General features: G+C 36.5%; 1 protein-coding gene across 2 annotated transcripts in view; it reads left to right on the top strand.

The window, feature by feature from the left end:
- The window catches only part of MATN2 (matrilin 2), a 68,383-nt gene that overhangs the window by 27,561 nt on the left and 20,902 nt on the right, over nt 1-19,920 (top strand). For both annotated transcript variants that reach the window (XM_071421536.1, XM_071421538.1), the window contains exons 4-8: nt 1,754-1,876; nt 5,182-5,304; nt 10,906-11,028; nt 15,002-15,124; nt 19,049-19,171. In XM_071421536.1, coding sequence (XP_071277637.1) covers nt 1,754-1,876; nt 5,182-5,304; nt 10,906-11,028; nt 15,002-15,124; nt 19,049-19,171 — 615 coding nt within the window. The remainder of the gene's footprint in view (nt 1-1,753; nt 1,877-5,181; nt 5,305-10,905; nt 11,029-15,001; nt 15,125-19,048; nt 19,172-19,920) is intronic.

Here is a 19,920-nt window from a genome sequence, read left to right as displayed (position 1 = left end):
CCCCATTTTCCACTGGAGGAATGGAGGAACAGAAACAGGGTTAAGTTTGTCAAAACCACCCACTAACTTTAAATATTTGACTCAGTGCAATCCCTGATGTGATTTTCAGGCATGTAACATATTTTGACTAATACAACATGTTATTCACAGCTCTACAGCCATCACTTGTATTCTTGCAAATCCAGATTCAGGTGTCTATCTGAACAGTTACAGTGTGAAGGCTGATGTTTCCTTGAAGATACTGATACTATTGTCTTGCCCAAAATCAAGTAAGGACCCTGTGATATAGAGATAAGATCTAATTCACAACAAGGCTCATGTTCAGATTACTTAACTATGAGATCATCCTTTCTATTACCTTCCTGTGATCACCAAACACCTCCTGCAAGAGATGAGGTTGCAGAAATCATTCAGAGAGCAGACTCTACCACAGGAATCAGACTAATGACCAGAGTATCGCTGCTTTGAAATGGGAGCAACAGAAACACTTCAGAATATATACACTGAACTTGTGTGGTAGATGGGAAGATTGGTAACAGACAGCAACAATGTACTCTCAGAAGGAACTGAGTTATTGGACTCCTGTCATTGAACTCTTTCATTTTCAGAATGACAGAAAGATGACAAGACAAGAAGTCAAAGTAGATCTGTGTTCACATAAATAAAAGTACTTGAGAAGATTTATTATGGGAAAATATTTGTGAGATCCAAGAAGCTGATTAATAAATTAGGGAACTGTGGTGGTTTGTGTGTTAGCAATAAATACCTAACTCTAGTAACCATGCCAAAGAGCAGATACATAATATATATCTTAAAATCACATGTGGGTTTTTTCCACCAGTACCACACCTACCAGGTTAAGGTACTTTGCAGGCTAATCTTCTGGTATCCAGAAGATTACTGTCAATATCTATTCCATAATTTTTACTAGGGTTTTGTCGAACTAGCACATTAAGGAACACACCAATCCCTGATTGCTGTTGAGCAAAATAGATACTTTTCCACACAAAGTTCTCTGAGAAGTAATTCACCTATATATTATAGAGATTACATACAAGCAATGCTGCAGTGGAAAAAAAAAATCAAGATTTTCTTAATCCCCAAATACTGCTCTGGAGAAAAATAGTTCAACAATTAATTTGATTGAATGGGCCTTCATTCTTTTTCTCTTTCATTGGCTGTCTGCTGCATTTTAATACCTGCTATTAGAGACATAAAATACAAACAGAACAAAAATAGACTCAGAAAGACTTACAATCTGGAGGGTAGCTCAACTCAGCTCCTGCATAATGAATCTTGGAGATACATATCCTCAGTGTCATCATGTATTATTTGCACATTCCTCAACATTACTAACTAAGCAAGCAAAACAGTATCTTCATCAAGTTGTTTTTTAATAATTCTTCTTTATTATTGGGTACTCTGTGGTGATTTTCTTCATGTGTGAAATTGAATGTCCTCTATATCAGCTTACACTTAAATTTGACTTACTTTCTAAAGTTGATTATAATAGGTTTGTTTCATTGTCTTCATAGGGCCACCAAATGATTAGCTTTTTCAAATACTCCTTTGTGTATTTTTTTTCAAGATCTCATTTTTATTTTTTCAAGATCTCATTTTTGTCTTTACTAGCAACACTTAATTTGAAATTTCTGAGTTACTTCACTACAATTTTCAACATCAGTTTTTTTTCAGTTGTGACTACAAATAATTAGGACCAGCAGCTAATAATGCTTTCCTTTTTTTCTTTCAGTGCCTCATATGTGCAGTATAGTTGAGCATCACTGTGATCACTTCTGCATAAACACCCCTGGCTCCTACCTGTGCAGATGTAAACAAGGATACATTCTGAATGCTGACCAGAAGACTTGCAGCAGTATGTTATCTTTCTTTTCTCTCTCATACTCCCAAAAAGTGTTTAACATCACTTACCCTTTCTGTTGGGCTCATAAAGAACTGAGGTCAGTACATATTTAATGATAATCATCAGAAAGTGTCTAGAAAGATGAAGTTGTAATTCTTTTTCTTGCTTGAAGTGATGTTCTCTCTGAAATACATCCAGCTGAATTTTATACAGAGCTCTGCAGAGGTACACTGTAACTATATGAAATTACATTTGAATTTTATTGGTATTTTAAGTTCAACAATTAAAAACAACCAAATCAATAACTTTATAATTTCAAATGAAGTGAATTTATATTCTTCACTAACTTGTTCAGCTAGCAACAGTACTAAAAGGTACAGAATGGTGCAATAAACCCCATACTAGAAAATTGTGAAATAACCTGCCATTCTGAAAAGTTCTTTATAACTGCTGGTGGAAATACAAAGGTTTGCAACCTTTTAAAGAATGGTTTTAGAAGTCTTGCTTATGCTCTCATTCTTCTCTTTAAAAGTGTTGACTTTTTTCAGTTTTGAGTAATTGGCTGTATAGTTTATAATAACAAAATTTATTTCGCTTTAATTTTGATTTTTGTCATCAGTATTTTCTTAGTCCATTTTAACATATTTCCAAGTAATTAACAGCAATTTACATCAGGGAGATATGCCAAATTTATTTCTGTATCCACCTTATTTTAAAGAAATTATGTAACGCTATATTTAATTACTTGTGGAAAATGTACGTGCTAAAAATTCAAGTTTTTATTACACAGCAGTGTACAGATTCAGATGAAAGTGCATGGATTCAAATTAAAGCTGCTAAACTGATTTTAGCCAGAAGAAAAATTTTGGAAAACACCTTTTCAAGAAACTGTGGGAGGCAGCCATCATGAGAGCATAGGATGTACCTCTTACAGTCGATAATTTAGAACGAAGGTGAAGACTGCAGGCTTAAATCCCATCATTGTATTTGATGTTCTGTATCTCAGGAGAGTGCCATAAAACTACCAGGTATCTTGAGATTAGTGGATTCTTAGTCTCTCTTGCTTAGAGTTGTTTTATATCAAATACACCAATGAAAATGTGGAAGTATGTCGATAAATTAAAAAAAAATTAATTACAAATATGAAAAAATCTTTCTTTATTGTCTCTTCATTTTACTCTGTTACGTTTCCATAGTTTTCTCAGCCAGCAGTTCAACATTTGGGCACTGCACTGCTTCAAATACAGGTTAATTTCCAAGAGTTTTGGAATTGTATGTAATTTTCCTGCTGGTGGCCCATGCACAGTAGCCCTTAATATGCTCCCTCTCTACCATTTTTCAAAGCCCTTTGCTGCATTGCTTTACCTTGTTTATTAGCTATGATATCTATTAGTGTTCCCCACTTACCTCTCACATTATTTTTTTGATTGAGCTGCTTTGATCATCAATCAGATGATACCAGATTGCAGTTTGATCAACATGAAAGGGAAATTAGTCCTTCAATGTGTTTGCAGCCTTTGGGTTTTTTACATCACCAAATTATAAATTAATTTTAGCAATTAGCAATGGAAATCTGAGAGTCATCAAACTGGCCTTAAATGTGCTAGGATGGTGCAAATCACTGGTGAAGGAGAGAGATGATGCACTATCAGTCTAGAGGAGGTCAAACAATTAAGTCTAAAACCCCCACAGAGATGTAACAGAATTCATGAGGATGGGGAGTCAAGCCTGGACAAAGGGGACAGCTTAGTTCTGGAGGTAGGAGAACCACAGTGAAAGAAAAATGCACAGTATGGGAGTATTTTAGTTACCTTCACTAGCTGTTAATTGCCCACAAGTGCACAGAGACAATGGATTCCTCACTTGACATCTAAGTAAAATAAATCTTCATCATGTTTATGTTAAGTACAATACATGATCAACATCAACCAGATGTATTTATCTAAGTTTGGGTTATATTGGCACCTCTTCAATGAACAAATAATTTCTTTACATACAAAATTTAACACTGAATTAGTGCAGAAAAGATGAATGCTATGTAGCTAATGTTATACTCTCTTTTCATTCTTTTGTTAGACTCTGTTTTTATTGTTCTGTTCCCTTTTTTTTTAATGTTGTGAGAGTATAAGCTATCAGTACTCAGTTCTTTAAAGCCCTTAACCAAATGGCTTCAATCAGCAATGAACTGGCAACTTCACTTCATGCTAGGAGATGTTTTTTGTTTTTTTTTTTTAAACTAAAAGTACTCTTACATTTGTTTAATTATAATAGTTTCGCATCCCTGAAAGGATGCTCCTTTCATGTACTGTGGTCTAACTTTTCTAGAGAAGAGTGTTTGTGTCAGATAATGGATATTCTTTACTTATTACACTGTATTTGTTTGTTTAACTAATCTCTCCCATTCTTCTCTAGAGATGCTCAAATCTTACATTAATAAACAAAATGATACAAAAGAGGAATGTAGCTGAAACAAGCTGGAAAATTATCTATTTGTGGGTATTTACACTGGAACAAAAGAGTTAAGCGACTGTTTATGCTGTTCATCATGCCGCTTGATATGAAGCAGACAGCTATAAAAGAAAATTTGTTTTTGCTTGGCTGATTTCCTCAAACATGTTCCAAAAGCCTATTTTGTAGCTGTAAATGACCATTATGTGTTGAGCAGTCTTTGAGCAACACAAAGTACTCTGCTTTCCAGAGCTTTCGCTAGGGAAACTTGGGGTTCTCATAAAGCTTTAGTCTGTTGAAAAGAAAGCCCAGTGTGCTTTATTTGGCTAGGTGCTGAACTGACCTCATTTGTCATGGTCATTTTTTTGAGATCTTTTGCATGGGAGGGGTAACTTGCTATGGTATTTTGCATAAAAATGAAAAATTCTAAAACTCAGAAAATAAATTATCCCCAAGTTTTTTGCTGTTGTGTTTTCCTTTTCTTTCTCTTTCCAACCTCATCATCATGTATCAGGTTATGCAAAATAAAGCCCCAAAAATACACAAATAAACACAATTATTTTTCTTTAAAAAAAATCCCTGAAAAATGCGCTTTGAACATTTTAGGGAAACATACTTCAAGGAACTCTACTAGGCACCATTGGTCCATCAATAGTCTTTGCCATCAGCTGAAGGAATGAGTGCCTCAGCTTTGAGTGACTGATCCTATTGTCTTTCACTGTTTGACAGAACATTGGCATGATCTGTGTTAAAATGAGCTCATCTCTAAAGAGCTGTCCATAGTTACCTGAAATTTATTTTGATCTATGGTCTACCTGTGCATTGTAGAAGGTCAAAGAATGTCATACTCATGCAATTATGTGTTGCAGCTCAGGACCTTTGTGCTGTGGAGAAACATGCCTGTGAGCAGATTTGTGTGAACACACCTGGGTCCTACGTCTGTCAGTGCTATGAAGGATATGAACTTGATGCAAATGGAAAGAGTTGTGTTGGTGAGTATGAATTCAGCAATTCACATCTATCTCTTGACAAAACCAAAGCAAAACTCAATATAAATGAGTATCCACTTTAGCTATAGACAATTATGTTCTCCTGTATGAGTGGTAGATGAGAAGGCACACATAATTGACATGTTTGTAGGCCTTTACTGATAATGAATGGTGTCTTGGGAAAATTGTTCCAACCAATTTCACACAGAAAGTTATTTTCCATTTTGACAACACACCCGATGTTTTATTCAAGATCCATGTAGGTGGCCAGCAATGTGCTGGCATGACATATGTGGCCATTAAAAAAACAAAGGTGGACAAAGTCGGTAGCTGCTCTTCAGACAGAAGTTATGCACAGAAAAACTTAAAAAGAGGACAATTTCTTGATGTTTTTCCACTTGATTTTATGGTGATATGAGGAGAGATTTCAACTTGTTTTTGGAAAGGTGACTTTAAGGACAGTGTAGCCACTTGAGGAACCCATCCACTATGTGCCTTTAATTTTCACTATGGGCAATGCAGAAGTAAATATCACTTCCAAGAATTACAGCTCAAAAGAGAGAGTGTGGAAATATGGTACAATAATTCTTTAGCACAAAACATACTTCCCTCTCTATTACTCTGTAAATATCTGTCATCTTCTCTGTTCATATGTGGTAAATACTTCTATTACCATCTCTTTTACAATCCTATGTACCTATTCTTGTACACCTTTCATTCCATGCTCCATTCTGAGAAAATACTGTCTTCTGGTTTCCGCTGCAAAAAGCCCTAGTGAGATCTGGATACAAAATTACATTATTTGTTAAGTATTCTCTTCAGGCAAGCACTTAGATGCATGCTTAATTTCAAACACAAATTGAAGTCCCATGGAAATGAATCCAAGTCAGTCCTTGGCCCCAAAGCTGCCACAGGCTGCCACAATGCTTTTCTCCAACAGCCTACTCTTTCTTGTCGTTTTAAGACAGCTCTAGCCTATCTTCCTCTTATTACCTTCAAAAAGCTATTGGCTTCCAGGGTAACCCTGTTTTGAGATGCAAAATAGGTGAAAATTTATGGAACTTTCTTCATGTAGCTTCATGCAAGACACACAAAAAAGGTTTTGAGATCTTTTAGGCCTGGGATAACATGAGGTTTTGAAGAATATTCACTCTGTGCTTACTCTTCAGAAATGTTTCCTTTACTTGTGGCTTCATGATTTCAGTATAGGAGTATTTGAAGGTCTCAATATAATTTGTCTCCAGCATAATTTGGCCACTCATATACCATTTTAAGAACCTGTTTTTTGAAACCAGATCATTTTGAAAATGCAGATAGTACTGGTTATTTAGGTAAGTTTTTATGTTCTGGCCCAGATTTCTATATCTAACATTCACCTAATAACCTTAGCTGACCCTCTTGACTTTTACTTGTGTTAGAATAAAGGATATACTTCTCTGCTATTTATTTGACTATATCCTGAGACAGAAAATCTGTGACTTCTGGTAACTTCTTTCATCCCTGATTCTTTCCTACCGTGTATTCTAATCCAAAACATTCATGCTTAGTGTCATCAGCTGTTGTTACTATTTTCTATTAAGCTGAAGTTCCTTGACAGCCCAAGATATTCTTACCAGGAAAGTAGCTACCAGAGCTTTCATTGTGGTGAAATTCTTCATATGTCAAGTCTAATACTATATTTTGTAATAAATGCGAAATCTATTTTTGTTATTTAAAACTTCAGAATATTTCTATGCCACTTATTAAATTTCTTGCATTGGTGTTTGGGATTTTTGTCTGTTAATAACTTATCTGCAAAGTCTGGGGCAATTGCTGTTTGGAGGCATGATACCTCTTTGACATTTTTTTTCCTACCTCCTCACTGACTCTCTTTGGCTTGAAGAGATACACATTTATTATGAGCACTATTGTTGACATTTAAAGATTTCATATTCTCTCTTCAATTATTTTCAAAATAGAGCATGCACGGCTTCACTGTCTTGTCTTTTATAGGAGTTTTTCTTCTCCACTTGATTTCTATTAATTTGTACCTTTTAGTAACAAAACAAGAATACATGCTATTCATACCACTGCAATAATTAGCAGTATTAATTGGAATTTTAAAGCACATTATTAACATTTCTAATTTTTATTTTTCTTTTTCAGTTGCATATTTGGCACTTTTAAATTTGTTATTGATGTACAAGAATGGTTCAATGTATATTAATTATATGTGGTCTATGCAGAACTTAGTTTCTCTACATTTCTTGAACAGGAAAAGATTGTCTGGGTAATTTAGGAATTTGATGCTAATTTGTCTGCAAATCCTATTGTCAGCCTTTAGAATTTGACTTTTCAGGTTTGAACAATTTGAGATTTTTGAGGAATATGCTACTACTAAGAATGTACAGCTTCTGCAGATGTGATCATCAATGAATAATCATCCTTGCTGGAAAATTTTTTAAGGGAGACTATGTGTAGTACTGAATCAGTAGTGATAACTCTCAGTTTTCATTACTCCTAAGCTAGTTAACCCTTCCTTTCTGTGAAGTATTTATCATCAAATGAGCAGGATCTGAAGAAAGATCTTGATGCACACATATACTAGAGATCACTGAGAATAATAACAATTTTGCAAAAAGCAGTGACTTCATTAAGGTTAGTCACTCCTCCCCTTCCAGAGAATGAAAAGAGAATTTCAGTAGGAAATACACATTGTGATATTCTTGGAAAGAGTCAAAGGTTTCCATCTCAGATCTCTATGGCTTCTAAAGTTTTAACTCCAGCAAAAGCAAATTAGAAAGTACCAAAACTTCATTTCATGGGCATGTTTATTAAATTTTTCTGATGGGTTAATTTAAGGATCAGTGGTGGTATTAATTGCTTTATTGACATGTGCCAGCCAGTTACCTGAATGGCAATAATTACATGAAATCTCACAGCCAGAACTCACAAGTATCCATTCAAACTGACCACTGAACAACCAACCAATCTGAGAGTTTGCAATGCAGTTTATGAACAAATTTGTAGAATAAACAGTACTTGGAACTGTCTGCTCAGAAGTAAATCTGGCTGGCAGGGCACTATCACTTTGCCTTTTTTGAACTGTTTTTCACATGGACAAAGCCCTGTCAGATGATATTTGCTGGTAATGAGCTACCCTTTCTCCATCATGCTGCTGGACACTCAGTCTCTCCACCTTGGTGTTGCTGGACATGCTGTCCTCTCTTTCCTGGCACTAGTGCTAGACTGTATCCATCTTGCTGCAGTTGCTGGGCTTGGATCCCCTTTTCCTGGCAGTGGTTTGGCTGCTGGCACCTCTCTGCAGTCCTGGCACTGCTGGATTTTTTTGGCTGCTTCTTAGGTTTTTATGAGTCTTCTCTGAGTGTGATTTGTTCTTCCCTCACATTCTTTTTCACCCTCCTTATGCCTTTACTTGCTTTACGCCTTTTCCTCCTACCCTTCTCCTTCCTTCATCATCCCACACCTGAATAACCTCTATAAACATCATAGGGCTAAACAACTCCTTATGAGAAAGGTGACCCATGCAGTCCATGGTTCAGAGAGGGCAATGTAAGCACCCAGAGTGCAGAACTGCTAACTGGAAGTCAAAGATAGTTTTCATCACTTACTAATACCAAGTGAGAAAAACAAAGTGGAACAAATATGCAGAGATGACAACTGAATTAATAGTTTTGCTCACTAAAAAGGATACTAATAAATCATCTAGAAAAAATTCTTATTTAAATAGACATGAGATAGAATTCAGAACAGTGAAATCACAAGTTTTCACATTCTCATGTATATCTCATGACTTAGCATAAAATATGCTTTTCTGCCAGGGATGGGGCATGTGGGAATGGTTCAAAGCTGTGCCAGGGGAGGTTTAGACTGGACATTAAGAAGCATTTCTTTACCAAGAAGATGGTCAAACACTGGAACAAGCTTCCTACACAAGGTGGATGGTCCAAGCCTGTCAGTGTATGAGAGGCATTTGGACAAAGCCAACTCTGAATTGGTCAAGCAGTTGAACTAAATGGTCATTGTGTATCTCTTCCAACTGAATATTCTATTTTCACTGTTATAATAATTAGTTGGGCAGTTGTAGATATTGCAATAGAAATTAATTTTGTTAAGGTTTAAATGCAGAGGAGGAGATAACTTTACAAAGACATCCATATGGGCTATTTCCCAGGCATGATGCTAAATTGCATGTATTCTTTGGCCTACCTATTTCTTAGCGTGCCTTTTAAACACTTGAAAGTGTGCATGTTAGAATTAATTTAAGAGGAAAGCTAATTGTATGACACATTATATCCTTGAAATATGTATTCAGTAAATAAGTTTTAATATGAGTTGATTCAGTCTGGAAACAGGAAGGTTCCTGCCAGGAAAATGGTATCACATGGTCACCAGTAAGTAATTTGACTTATTCAACACAAATATTCTGAAGGGTTAAAAGAAACTCTTTCAAAGTAGCTGAATAGGTTATCTGTTTTCCTGACTAGATGATCTTGACTAAATATAGTAGCACACCTGAGTGTACATGATTTACATAGGTGAGGCAATTGAAGAAAAAAATTTATTGCATTAAAACAAATTACTGCCTCTTAAAGAAATTTATGAGGCTCAGCAGTATAAAGCTGTGAAAAAATTTACTTAGTTGGCAAAGAGGAACCTGTCTTGGTATGAAGCTAAGTACTGTCATCTGCAGAAAGAATCAGATATGCTTTTGTAATGTAGGCCTGGCAGCTCTTTGCAGGCAGAGCACCAGCTTTGTGACTTATCTTTAATTTCTTCTAAGACTTTTGTTGTGAAGATGAAGCTTAACCTGCAAAGAAATTTTAAAAATCCTTTAATTTCTTTAGCAACTTTGAATGGGCTTGACAGCATAAACTCTGAATTATTACTTTATTATCCTTTGGCAATCTAACTTTTAAATATAGATTTGTGTAATAAATGACCAGACTTATGAAATAGGTGACAGGACTGCCTGTGACTTTTTTTTCCCCCCTGCATTATATAAGCAGAATATCCATGGTGAATATCAGCCTGAAACTCTCAGGCTTTGCAGTTGTAGCTGCTTTGTACAGAACAAATCTGGAGCACATTAGAAGAAATGAATGTACTGTGACAGTCCTCAGTGTAGAAGATAATGCCAAGATTCTCCTATAAACTTGGGCTACATGAACAGCTCTTGAGAATTAACACAGCTGGGAGGGAACTAAAGAAAAGTAGAGCAATTCCAGGACTGGGACTTGAGAGACAGAAGACAGAACTAAATCAAACAAACTTTTCTATGCCCTGGCCTACAGTGTGAACATCTGGACAGAGATACTCACTGTTGCATGGTTTCCAGATCTGAGAAAACATGTTGAGAAGGCTCCTGACAGTCTGATAGCTGATAAATGTTCAAAGTTGAGAAATCATTCAGGACTCATTTGAAATCTGATTTACCAACTGTTGTTGTGAGTGCACTACTTTTTGCAGACAAGCTTTTCAAGACAGCAATTACATCAGCTTTTCCTTTTTTTATAGCTACTGTGTATCTCTAGACCTAGAATATCCATGCATAATAGTTCTATTTTCTTTTCCTAATTGCACATTTGTCTTGTTCTTTTTCAGTTGTGGACTACTGTGCTTTGGATAACCATGGTTGCCAACACGAATGTGTTAACACCAAGGACTCCTATTACTGTAGATGCCACCCAGGCTTCATTTTAAATCCAGACAAAAGAACTTGTGGAAGTAAGTTGTGATAAAGTTTAATTATGAACAGTTTATACTTTTTCTGTCTTCCAGCTGCCAGCAGTAATCCTCCCACTAGTCCTGGGAATGCTGACTAATGCATCAGGTATAGAAATGCATCAGGTTGGAGTGCCCTGGAAGCCAAAGGTCTTGAAAGCAAAGCAAGTTGTTTTGAGGGGAGGGTCTAAGGGTAGAGGTCCCTCCTATGAACAGGAAGCTTTTAACATGAAACCCAGCTCTTTTTCAAAAGTAAAAAAGCTGAAGCTTTGCCTTGTATTTCTCTTTGATTTTTTTTTTTTTTTTTTTTTTTTTTTTTTTTTGTTAGAAAAAAAAAATAACTTACTCCCTGTCTGGGTAAACAAACAAGTCTGTGCAAGACAATTTATAATCAGTTTGCTTTGCAAGATGATCTGAAATAATGAGTAGTTTCCCAATCAGAAGAAACACTGCAGTCTGTTTTTCTGTGGATTTTTCTCCAGAGTGAGTTCTCTGATGGTGTGGCAAAGCTCTGTCAGTATCAGTGTCTTCTACCAGGCTTCCATGTTTCTACCAGCTTATAATAACTTCATGGCTTTCCTTATTTGTTTGTCAAATTTCATAACAGGCTAAAAAGATCAAAAATTACTGGAGTTAGGAATGGACATGAAGTGGAGGAGATCTGACAGACCAGAAAATATTCATGCCAAGGCCTCCCATAATTGGGAAAACAAGCTAAAACCTCCACAGTGTTTAAAGCTCGTAACTCCCTTTAAGGAAATGTCAAGGGAAAACCTTAATGTACCTTCCTGGTTACCTTTCTTCAAAAATGTGGGCTTGGATAAAGAAATATTACTATTGTGCCTGTAAGCAGGAAAGCTCCATTAGTTTTAGACTGTTGCTGCTGCCAGTGATGAATTTAGCCCATATCATTGAATAATATGTTCAAACATTATTTCTGAAAAAATGCATCAATATACGACTGCATTTCTGTGTGAGGGGCATTTCAGTCCTTCTGGTGAGAGATTTGGTTAGCCCATAGGTTGTATTTATATTGTGTATTATGGTTGATATCTATTCCATTTAAATTTAACATTTAGGGAGAAAACATGTAATCCAGTCAGTATATGTGTTCTTACCATCAAGGGAAAGAGACATACACTTCTCAAAGGTGAACCCTTCCAGTTCAGGCACAAATTAATGGAAGTGCCTGTATTTTCCTTGAATATACAGGGGGGTCTCGATGACTTGCCAGACTGGACACATAATTTTTAGATGGTCAGAGTCAGGGAAGATGAAATTTCTGCTTCCCAAGGGCCAGAGTATTTGTAGTGGTTAACATCATTTGTAGATCGTATTAACATTCCCATTTGTCAAGTATCTATCAGCTAAGGGCTGGCTAATTATACTTCCACATCCATACCTATTTGAAATCTTATTTTAGTTGCCCAAGCACAAGTTTTTGTTAATTTCTTTGTTTTAAGAATTTGGATTTTGAGCAGTGTTTTCTCCTCCAGTTTGAACCAAAGAAAGTCCTTAAAACTGCATAAACATTTCATATTCCTTGACTGATTTTTAGTTTATGGCCTAACTGTATGCATTATTTTAACATACTTAAATTGATGATTTACAGCATGTTGACGTCTGAGGGAGTATTCTGGGAAAGTAGTATTTCAGGCTTGACCTGTCTCTATCCTTTATCTGTTGCTTGAGACAGTATATTAGGCATAAATAAGCACAAATAAGACTTACTAAGCCACTGTTCCTTACACTTGATATCCTCTGAGCTTTGTGGATAAATTAAAGCATGAATGAAAGAACTGTGTAGCTCTTAATGCTGCAAAAGTCAAGATAGCACGGGAGCTCTTCAGAGCAAAAGTGTCCCCTAGTTCCCATATGTTATAGATCACACTGAGTTTGAGTCTGCATAAACAATGCCAACAAACTACAGATCACTGGATTTAAAATGTTTGTGACTTTAAAAATTTAACATAAATTTCTACATATTTGGCTTATGTACTGAGTCTCAGGGAACATTGCCAACTAGTCAAGACTCACACATGCCAGAGCAGTTCTCTGCATCAGCAAGCAGGCCTGAGGCGCCCACTCCTGACATCTCGTGATTGTCTCACAAGCCTGACTTCCCTTTCAAAAACAGAAAGTAAGCCTTTATGCTCATGGCAACAAAGAAATGCATGGAAATACAAGTGTTGTCAGTATGGTCATGCATATCTAACAAATGTTTTCTCTGGGAGCTATTCCAAAGTTCTTAGAATGAAACACAAGGAGCAGTGCTCATGAAGCCAACCTTGCCAACACCATCAGAGTGCTCTATTGCTGGAATAGTACAAGTTTGGTTTATCAGTGAGGTAGGTGGAGGACATTCTCCACTATTAAGGAGTCTCCTGCCACTCTTGCTGATCCCCTCAAGAGGACAGATGGCAGCTTCTGCTTATACTGGGTGCTGCTGAGCCTCAACTGTTCTTTACAAAAGATCTGTTTCAGTTCTGGGTTCACATAATTTGTAGCTGGGCAAGGCTCTGTTAATATCCTTAACCTGGGCTGTGTTGATAAACACAGTAGAAGATTGTTTTTAGTATCCCAAACAGAATAGCCTCAAGGTTTCAACAAAGATAATACATATTTTTCAGCCCTTGTGGTCATCTTCAGAATCAGTTATCCAGGAAAAGTCTCTCCTTGAGTGAGCAAGGATTTGAGCAGGTAAATGCACCACAGCACTGCTTAGGTCCAGAAGGCATACAGCTGCATTCCTCTGGTGCACACACAAGGCTTTGTGGGTTCTGTCTCTTCAGTGCCCTCTTAAACAAAAATATATTTTCTAATTTTCATTTTAGTAAACAGATATCTCCATGTTATGTATAAATGTATGTGCATATGCTGTCAGAAAAAGCTTTGGTGAAGGAAATGTTAATTAATATTATCAATGTTAATTAATATACAGAGTGATGTACAGAAATTATAACATAGTCCTTACGAGTTTTCTTAGGAAGTCACATTCCACTTCATTTATTCTGAAAATATAGGTGGTTTATTATCACAAAGGGCTTTCATCATATATAAACACTCGATTCCATTAACCTTCCACAAATCCAAAGAAAGAACTGTCCATGCCTCTGAAAGCAAATCACCTCTGGGAATAATAATTAGTTAACTTCTGGGAATAATAAAACCCCCTGAGTTTTCAGGTTGTATAATGAGGTGTTCAAAAGTGCCTGGACGTTTTTTGAAGTGTGATTTATGTAGTTTTGACTTGTTTATCTACTTTTGGCAGTGATAAGGGGTTAGGAGCATTTTTCACTAATGTAAATTAACTACACTGACACAAAACTAAGTGATGGGCAGACACTGCATCTAAGTGAATGTCAGGTTCATTGACTTCATCAATAATGATAAACTCTATAGGGGAAATATCTCAGTGCTTAGTGCACAATTGCTGTCCTTTTTAAGTTACTTTATCCACAATGGTAGCTGTTTCTAGACTGTTCATCTTCTCTTCCATGGGCATTTCAAGTGGAAGAATTGTGAAGCAAGCACTCATATTTGTTAAAAACATCCACACTCCTGATGACCTGTTTGTCCTGCTATGATCTAATAAACAGCATTCAAAAGCATGTTTGTGTGTTTATTACACATCATGTCTAACATGCTCTGAGTGAGTAGAGGCAATTTTGATGAGCAAATGTATAAGACTTAGCTGCAAAATGTTAAGAAATATTTAAGGTTCTAACTTTTCTACTGCATGAACTATTTGTGTTCTGTAATAATTCTTTGTAGTATATGTCAGGTGTACATCAGTATAGCAGATATTTGGAAAAAAGGAAGCATTTTATTTTCATGGTTTGAAACAATATGGTAAAATGCCAAAATGGTGCCTAAGGAGGAAAAAAAGGCAAAAGAAAAGAAAATAACTCATTTTTACCTAGTTTATTTCCAAGAAATTGTATTACTCACTGGCACAAATGTTTTTGTTGTTTAGAACCAGACTATTGTTCTCTTCAGGACCATGGTTGCGAACAGGAATGTGTTAATACAGATGATTCCTATTTTTGTCAATGCCAAGAAGGGTTTAGACTTAATCCAGATAAGAAAACATGCAAAAGTGAGTAATCCTTTGGACATAATAAAGTTCATCTGCTTTTATTTCTTGAACCTGAGTGAATTGTTTCCCTTCTGAAAGGATGGAAGTTTTCTCTGTAATTAAGGTTGAAACAAATGTTTCTTTATAAACTTGAATTTTAACTGAATGAATCATGTCGAGAATGTATACATTTCTCTGTTTTGTAGATTACTTTGTATATTAGACATTTTTTGAAGACTTTTATGAAAACCTGAGGATTAATGGAGGAACAAAAATTACTTAAAGTTCATTACTTTTCTGAAACTTTCTGGCCTTGGCTTGTAAAGACATGAGCAGCTTTGAAATTAAAAAAAAATCACTTTGTTTTATCCAGTTGATTTAGCCAAGGACAGATGCATTTCATCAGCTTGGAAATGTATTGAACAGACAACACAGGTACCAAAATCATCTTAGAGTCACACACGAAAGTTTCCTAAAAAAATTGTAAAAACAGCATGAGCAATGTCAGTGTTATAAACCAGTCACACATGCCATTTACTTTAGAATGACTTAGTGTTACAGCTCTTTTTGATTGGAGGCCTGGAATCACAGCAGATTTTTACTGTGATGTGTTAAAGTTTAGAGAGAAGATATTCAGCAAAATGAAATAGCTAATCTCGTGACTCAGTTGTTGGGGGGAGAAAATTGTACTACTGATATTTTATGAATAATAAACTTGTTTGGAGCAATCTAATTCTATTGCTAGGCACTCATAAAATGTATCTGGTTTTGAAACTGTAGTTTTGTTCAGTCCTAAAGATATGTTCTTACAAAGCATTTCTGTCTACACAATGCTGCTTTTAAAGTAATCCATGCTATTCTGCTTTTTATTATCTATATGGTATTTTAATACATTCAGGTTTTTATAGATTCAATAGCCTTGGTAGAGCAAATAGAGCCAATAGAGCAAAAGAACAGAATCGTATAAAATATTTATTGCCAAGGATGTAATTGCAACTTCAAGGCAAATTGTAATTCTCATTTGGGGTATTTTTCCTTATGGGGCTTTGGATTTGGCTGCAAATCTGGTGATGCTTCCAGGATTAGGCTTCTATTCCAAATCTTGTTGTAACAAGGGTCATGTTAGCTAAGCTTGTGAAATAAAGCAGAATGTTTGCCTATATGCCCTTTTCAGAAATCAGGGACAGTAGGTGAGTGGTGACAAGCACCAGGCATTCCTCCTTCACCACCACATGTGACTTCTGATGACTACAGGACAAGATCTGCGGGGGTCAGAGTGAAGCCTTACATAGCTGAGTGTTTGCAGTCTGCTCGCAGATCCTCATCTCATTGTCAGCTTTAGTAGGTGTCCAGAGCACAGAATCCAGTATTGTTTGAGAAAAGTGAGTTTTTCTAAGCCATTCTACTTTAGAAGCCCTTATGGCTGGCTTCAGTTTTTCTCTCCACAGAAGTAAACTTCTGTGCTTTAGGTCAGCATGACTGTGAACACGAATGTGTTAACATGGAAGAGTTGTTTGTGTGCAAATGTAATCCCAGATACACCCAAGAACACCATGGTGATACATGCAGCAATGAGTGTGTCTCATGAACTGCATGTATCTGTAGTTTGCTGCAAGGGAGAGGTGTGAACAGAGTGAGAAAACACTCCTGGGTCCCTTTGAGATGCTTCTGAGTCATGCAAACCTCTGTTACTGCAAAGTTCACCAGAAGCCAGGCCTAGTGAAGTAATGCTATAGTGAGATCCCTGATCCAACAGAGAACTAAAGCATCATTTTCTCCAATCCGAGTAACTGGGGAAATGTGTTCAGCCTTTCACTCAAAGGCACTGTGTAACACGAAGGCAGTGCTTGCTGCTGAACACCCATATCATTGCTATGGGCTGTGTAACCTGCACACCTCCTGCTGCTCTATGCTGCTATGTGGGGATGTGAAGAGACCCATCTCTTCTCTGTGTTTGCACCTTCAGTGATCCATTCAATGAAGTGTCCTTTTCAGAAGAAAGTTGCTAAATGAAGGATTGGTATTTCCCCAGAGAAACCCAACAGCACTGCCCACTTGGCATCACCCAGTTTTAGAAGATAGTTTTATTACAGAGAACCATTTTGCATACATATCACCTAAAGCATTGGCAGCATTTTTCCCCGATGTAGTTACAACCTACTTTTCCAAAGGAATACTCAGTCACTGAAGTTTTTTAAAACACTTGGTAGGACAGGGAATAATCACTTTTAAAGAAACTGTGATAAAGGCATATTTAAGGTAACCTGGATGAGTTGCAACTTTTGACAATTATACTTTTAGACTCTCTCAAGTTGAATTTCTAAAAATTAATATATCCGAAGACATTCCTTGTTTGTAAAAACACTGAGCCTTCCTCATCCTTTCCCCAGCTTGCATTTTTTTTACACATGTAATAAAGCACATATGATTACAACATTTACAGTTATAATGATTTCCAAAGCCTGGTAATTAGCACCTTTGTGATTACTGCACTCTTCAAAAGAGTGTGTTACAAAATTCTGCAGGAGACCCCCAAATATTTAAACGTTAAAAATTCATATTGATGTGGGTGTTTGTATTGAAAAGATGGAGCCAAACAGATGTAATTTTTCACAGAGAATATGGGTATTTTCTTTTTTTTTGTTTCCACATTTTTTGTGTGCTCTGAGAAGTTACACAAGCCTCTTCATGATGATGTGAACTCTTGGAAAAAGGAGGAGGTTCCAGCTGGAACTTGCTTTAGCTAGTAGAAACTGACACCTCAGCTTCATTTGTTCAAGTCTACATTGTCTCTCTGTGCATAATGGCAAATCTGGACCAATTACTGCAAACTCGTTGCTTAGTGAAATAAACCAATAAACAGAAATATTTAAAATAAGTGATTTAATATTAAGTACAGATTTTTTTAAATGTAAACAAATTGTTGAAGACTTGTCTGTTCACATCTGTAAATGATTTGCAAAGGAGACATGCAAGACTATGTGTGTGTGTGTCTGAGGGAACTCCACTACTTTTGATCAATTTAAGCTAAAGTGATTTGGGCCTATATAACTAAAACTAGCCATTAACAAACCAGCAGTAAAACACTATGAGGAAGCTCAAAGCTTTTTTCCTAAAATGTCCTTTTTCTAAACTCACAGAGACAGCAAATTGTATAGTACATGTGCAAGTGCATGTATTTCACCCTACAGCTTTGCTGTCCACTGTGAGGACATGTATTTTTTAAACCCCCAGTTCACACCTTTCTCCCTTCCCCCACCTTTTGTCTTTCACACAACTAGTTGCATACAAGACTTAAAAGACATATTCCATTTTATCTTACTTGGAATAGGAATAGGAAAATCAAAGAAATGGAACATGTTAAGACACTCTCTCACTCATAATTTCTCTCTGTCCCCCATGAGTCTTTAATTACTTGAACCTGTTGGCCGGTTAAAGTTTTAAATTGGTGATTTCTTATCCTGTTGAGAAAAGAATTTAATCTTTATGAAACAATCTGAAAGCCATAATTTCTATTTCAAAAATTACTAATACTCATATTTGCTGTGAAAATTTAATGGTGAACAGAGGAGAGAGGCCTGCTTTTTAAAGAAGGAAAGCATGATTCTGTGGGTGAGACCAAACTGGGCTTCAGAATTCTCCCTTCTCTCCACTTTGTGTTAGTTCAATCACGTTGTGATTTTTGGCAAAGGAAATCTGCACTTCACCAAGTTTGCTATATGCCACGTGTATTTTAGACTACTCATTGTAGTATTGTATTAATTCCACTTAGGTGTTGTTAATTAACTCAGGTTACTCAAGTAGGTGGGGATACTTGCATAAATAAAAAGCTGTACTAATCTTTTTGCCTTGCTCTGCAAAGGCATCATGTGCTAACTACAGTGTCATAGTTTATGTATCTAAGACACCAATGTGATTTTTTCAATCATTAACACAAATCAATAGGAGTGGACCACTGTGTTGAAAGCAACCATGGCTGCGAGCAACTGTGCCTAAATACAGGTGACTCCTATGTCTGTCAGTGCACTGAAGGATTTGTCATCAATGAGGACCTAAAAACCTGCTCACGTGAGTCTTGCAAGAACATCCTTTACTTCAACTCCCTTGGGAAAGGATTTTGTTTTCATACAGGGAAAAAGACTCACCTTCAATTTATTCTTACTGTCTGCATTTCAGTAATATTTTAGTAATTATTTGAAAGCAGAAACAGAAAAAGTATTTAGGAAAGAATATTTGTCAAGATAACTGTTAGTCCTCATATATTCAGAAAAGCTTTGGGAGACCTGTTCATCCCCAGGTTTGAGGACAGTTTTTCAGTCACATGACAAATGTATCTGACAGGTCATCTGGACAGCAGTGTCCCCAAGGCAAAGTGCCCCACCTTACCTGGGGCAGGAGGACAACTGAGAGCCCACACTGAGCTTTACATTTAGCATGGAAACCCTTAAAAAGTGAGCAGTTGTCCTGGCAGCCCTCCACTCTTAATAAATCAAATGATCATTGAGAATTTATACAATTTCACACACAGTTGAATGGCCTCCTTCGCTGAAAAAATAATGTATTGAAAGTGCCAAAAAAAAAAAAAAAGAATATGACTGCATTTTACCTGTTGACTTTTTATGGACCTCTTTGGTGAGAGTGCTCTGTCCACTTTTTCCAGATTTTGGAGGTACATTATCTTTCAACCTTGTAGAGCTGGAGGAGCTCCAGAGTTCACCCTTTTTCTTGCTCTCAGGCACAAAGTTTTAAGAGAAGTCAAACTTCAAGTCCTCAGTCACAAAAAATATCTAGAGAGAAGTGAGGCAAAGCAGCAAAGG

This window comes from Agelaius tricolor, unplaced genomic scaffold, assembly GCF_023055355.1.
Source record: "Agelaius tricolor isolate 1412-34295 unplaced genomic scaffold, bAgeTri1.0.p SCAF_2, whole genome shotgun sequence".
Lineage (NCBI taxonomy): Eukaryota > Metazoa > Chordata > Aves > Passeriformes > Icteridae > Agelaius > Agelaius tricolor.
The sequence above is the reverse complement of the archived record's forward strand: the minus strand, read 5'-3'. Positions and strand labels throughout refer to the sequence as shown.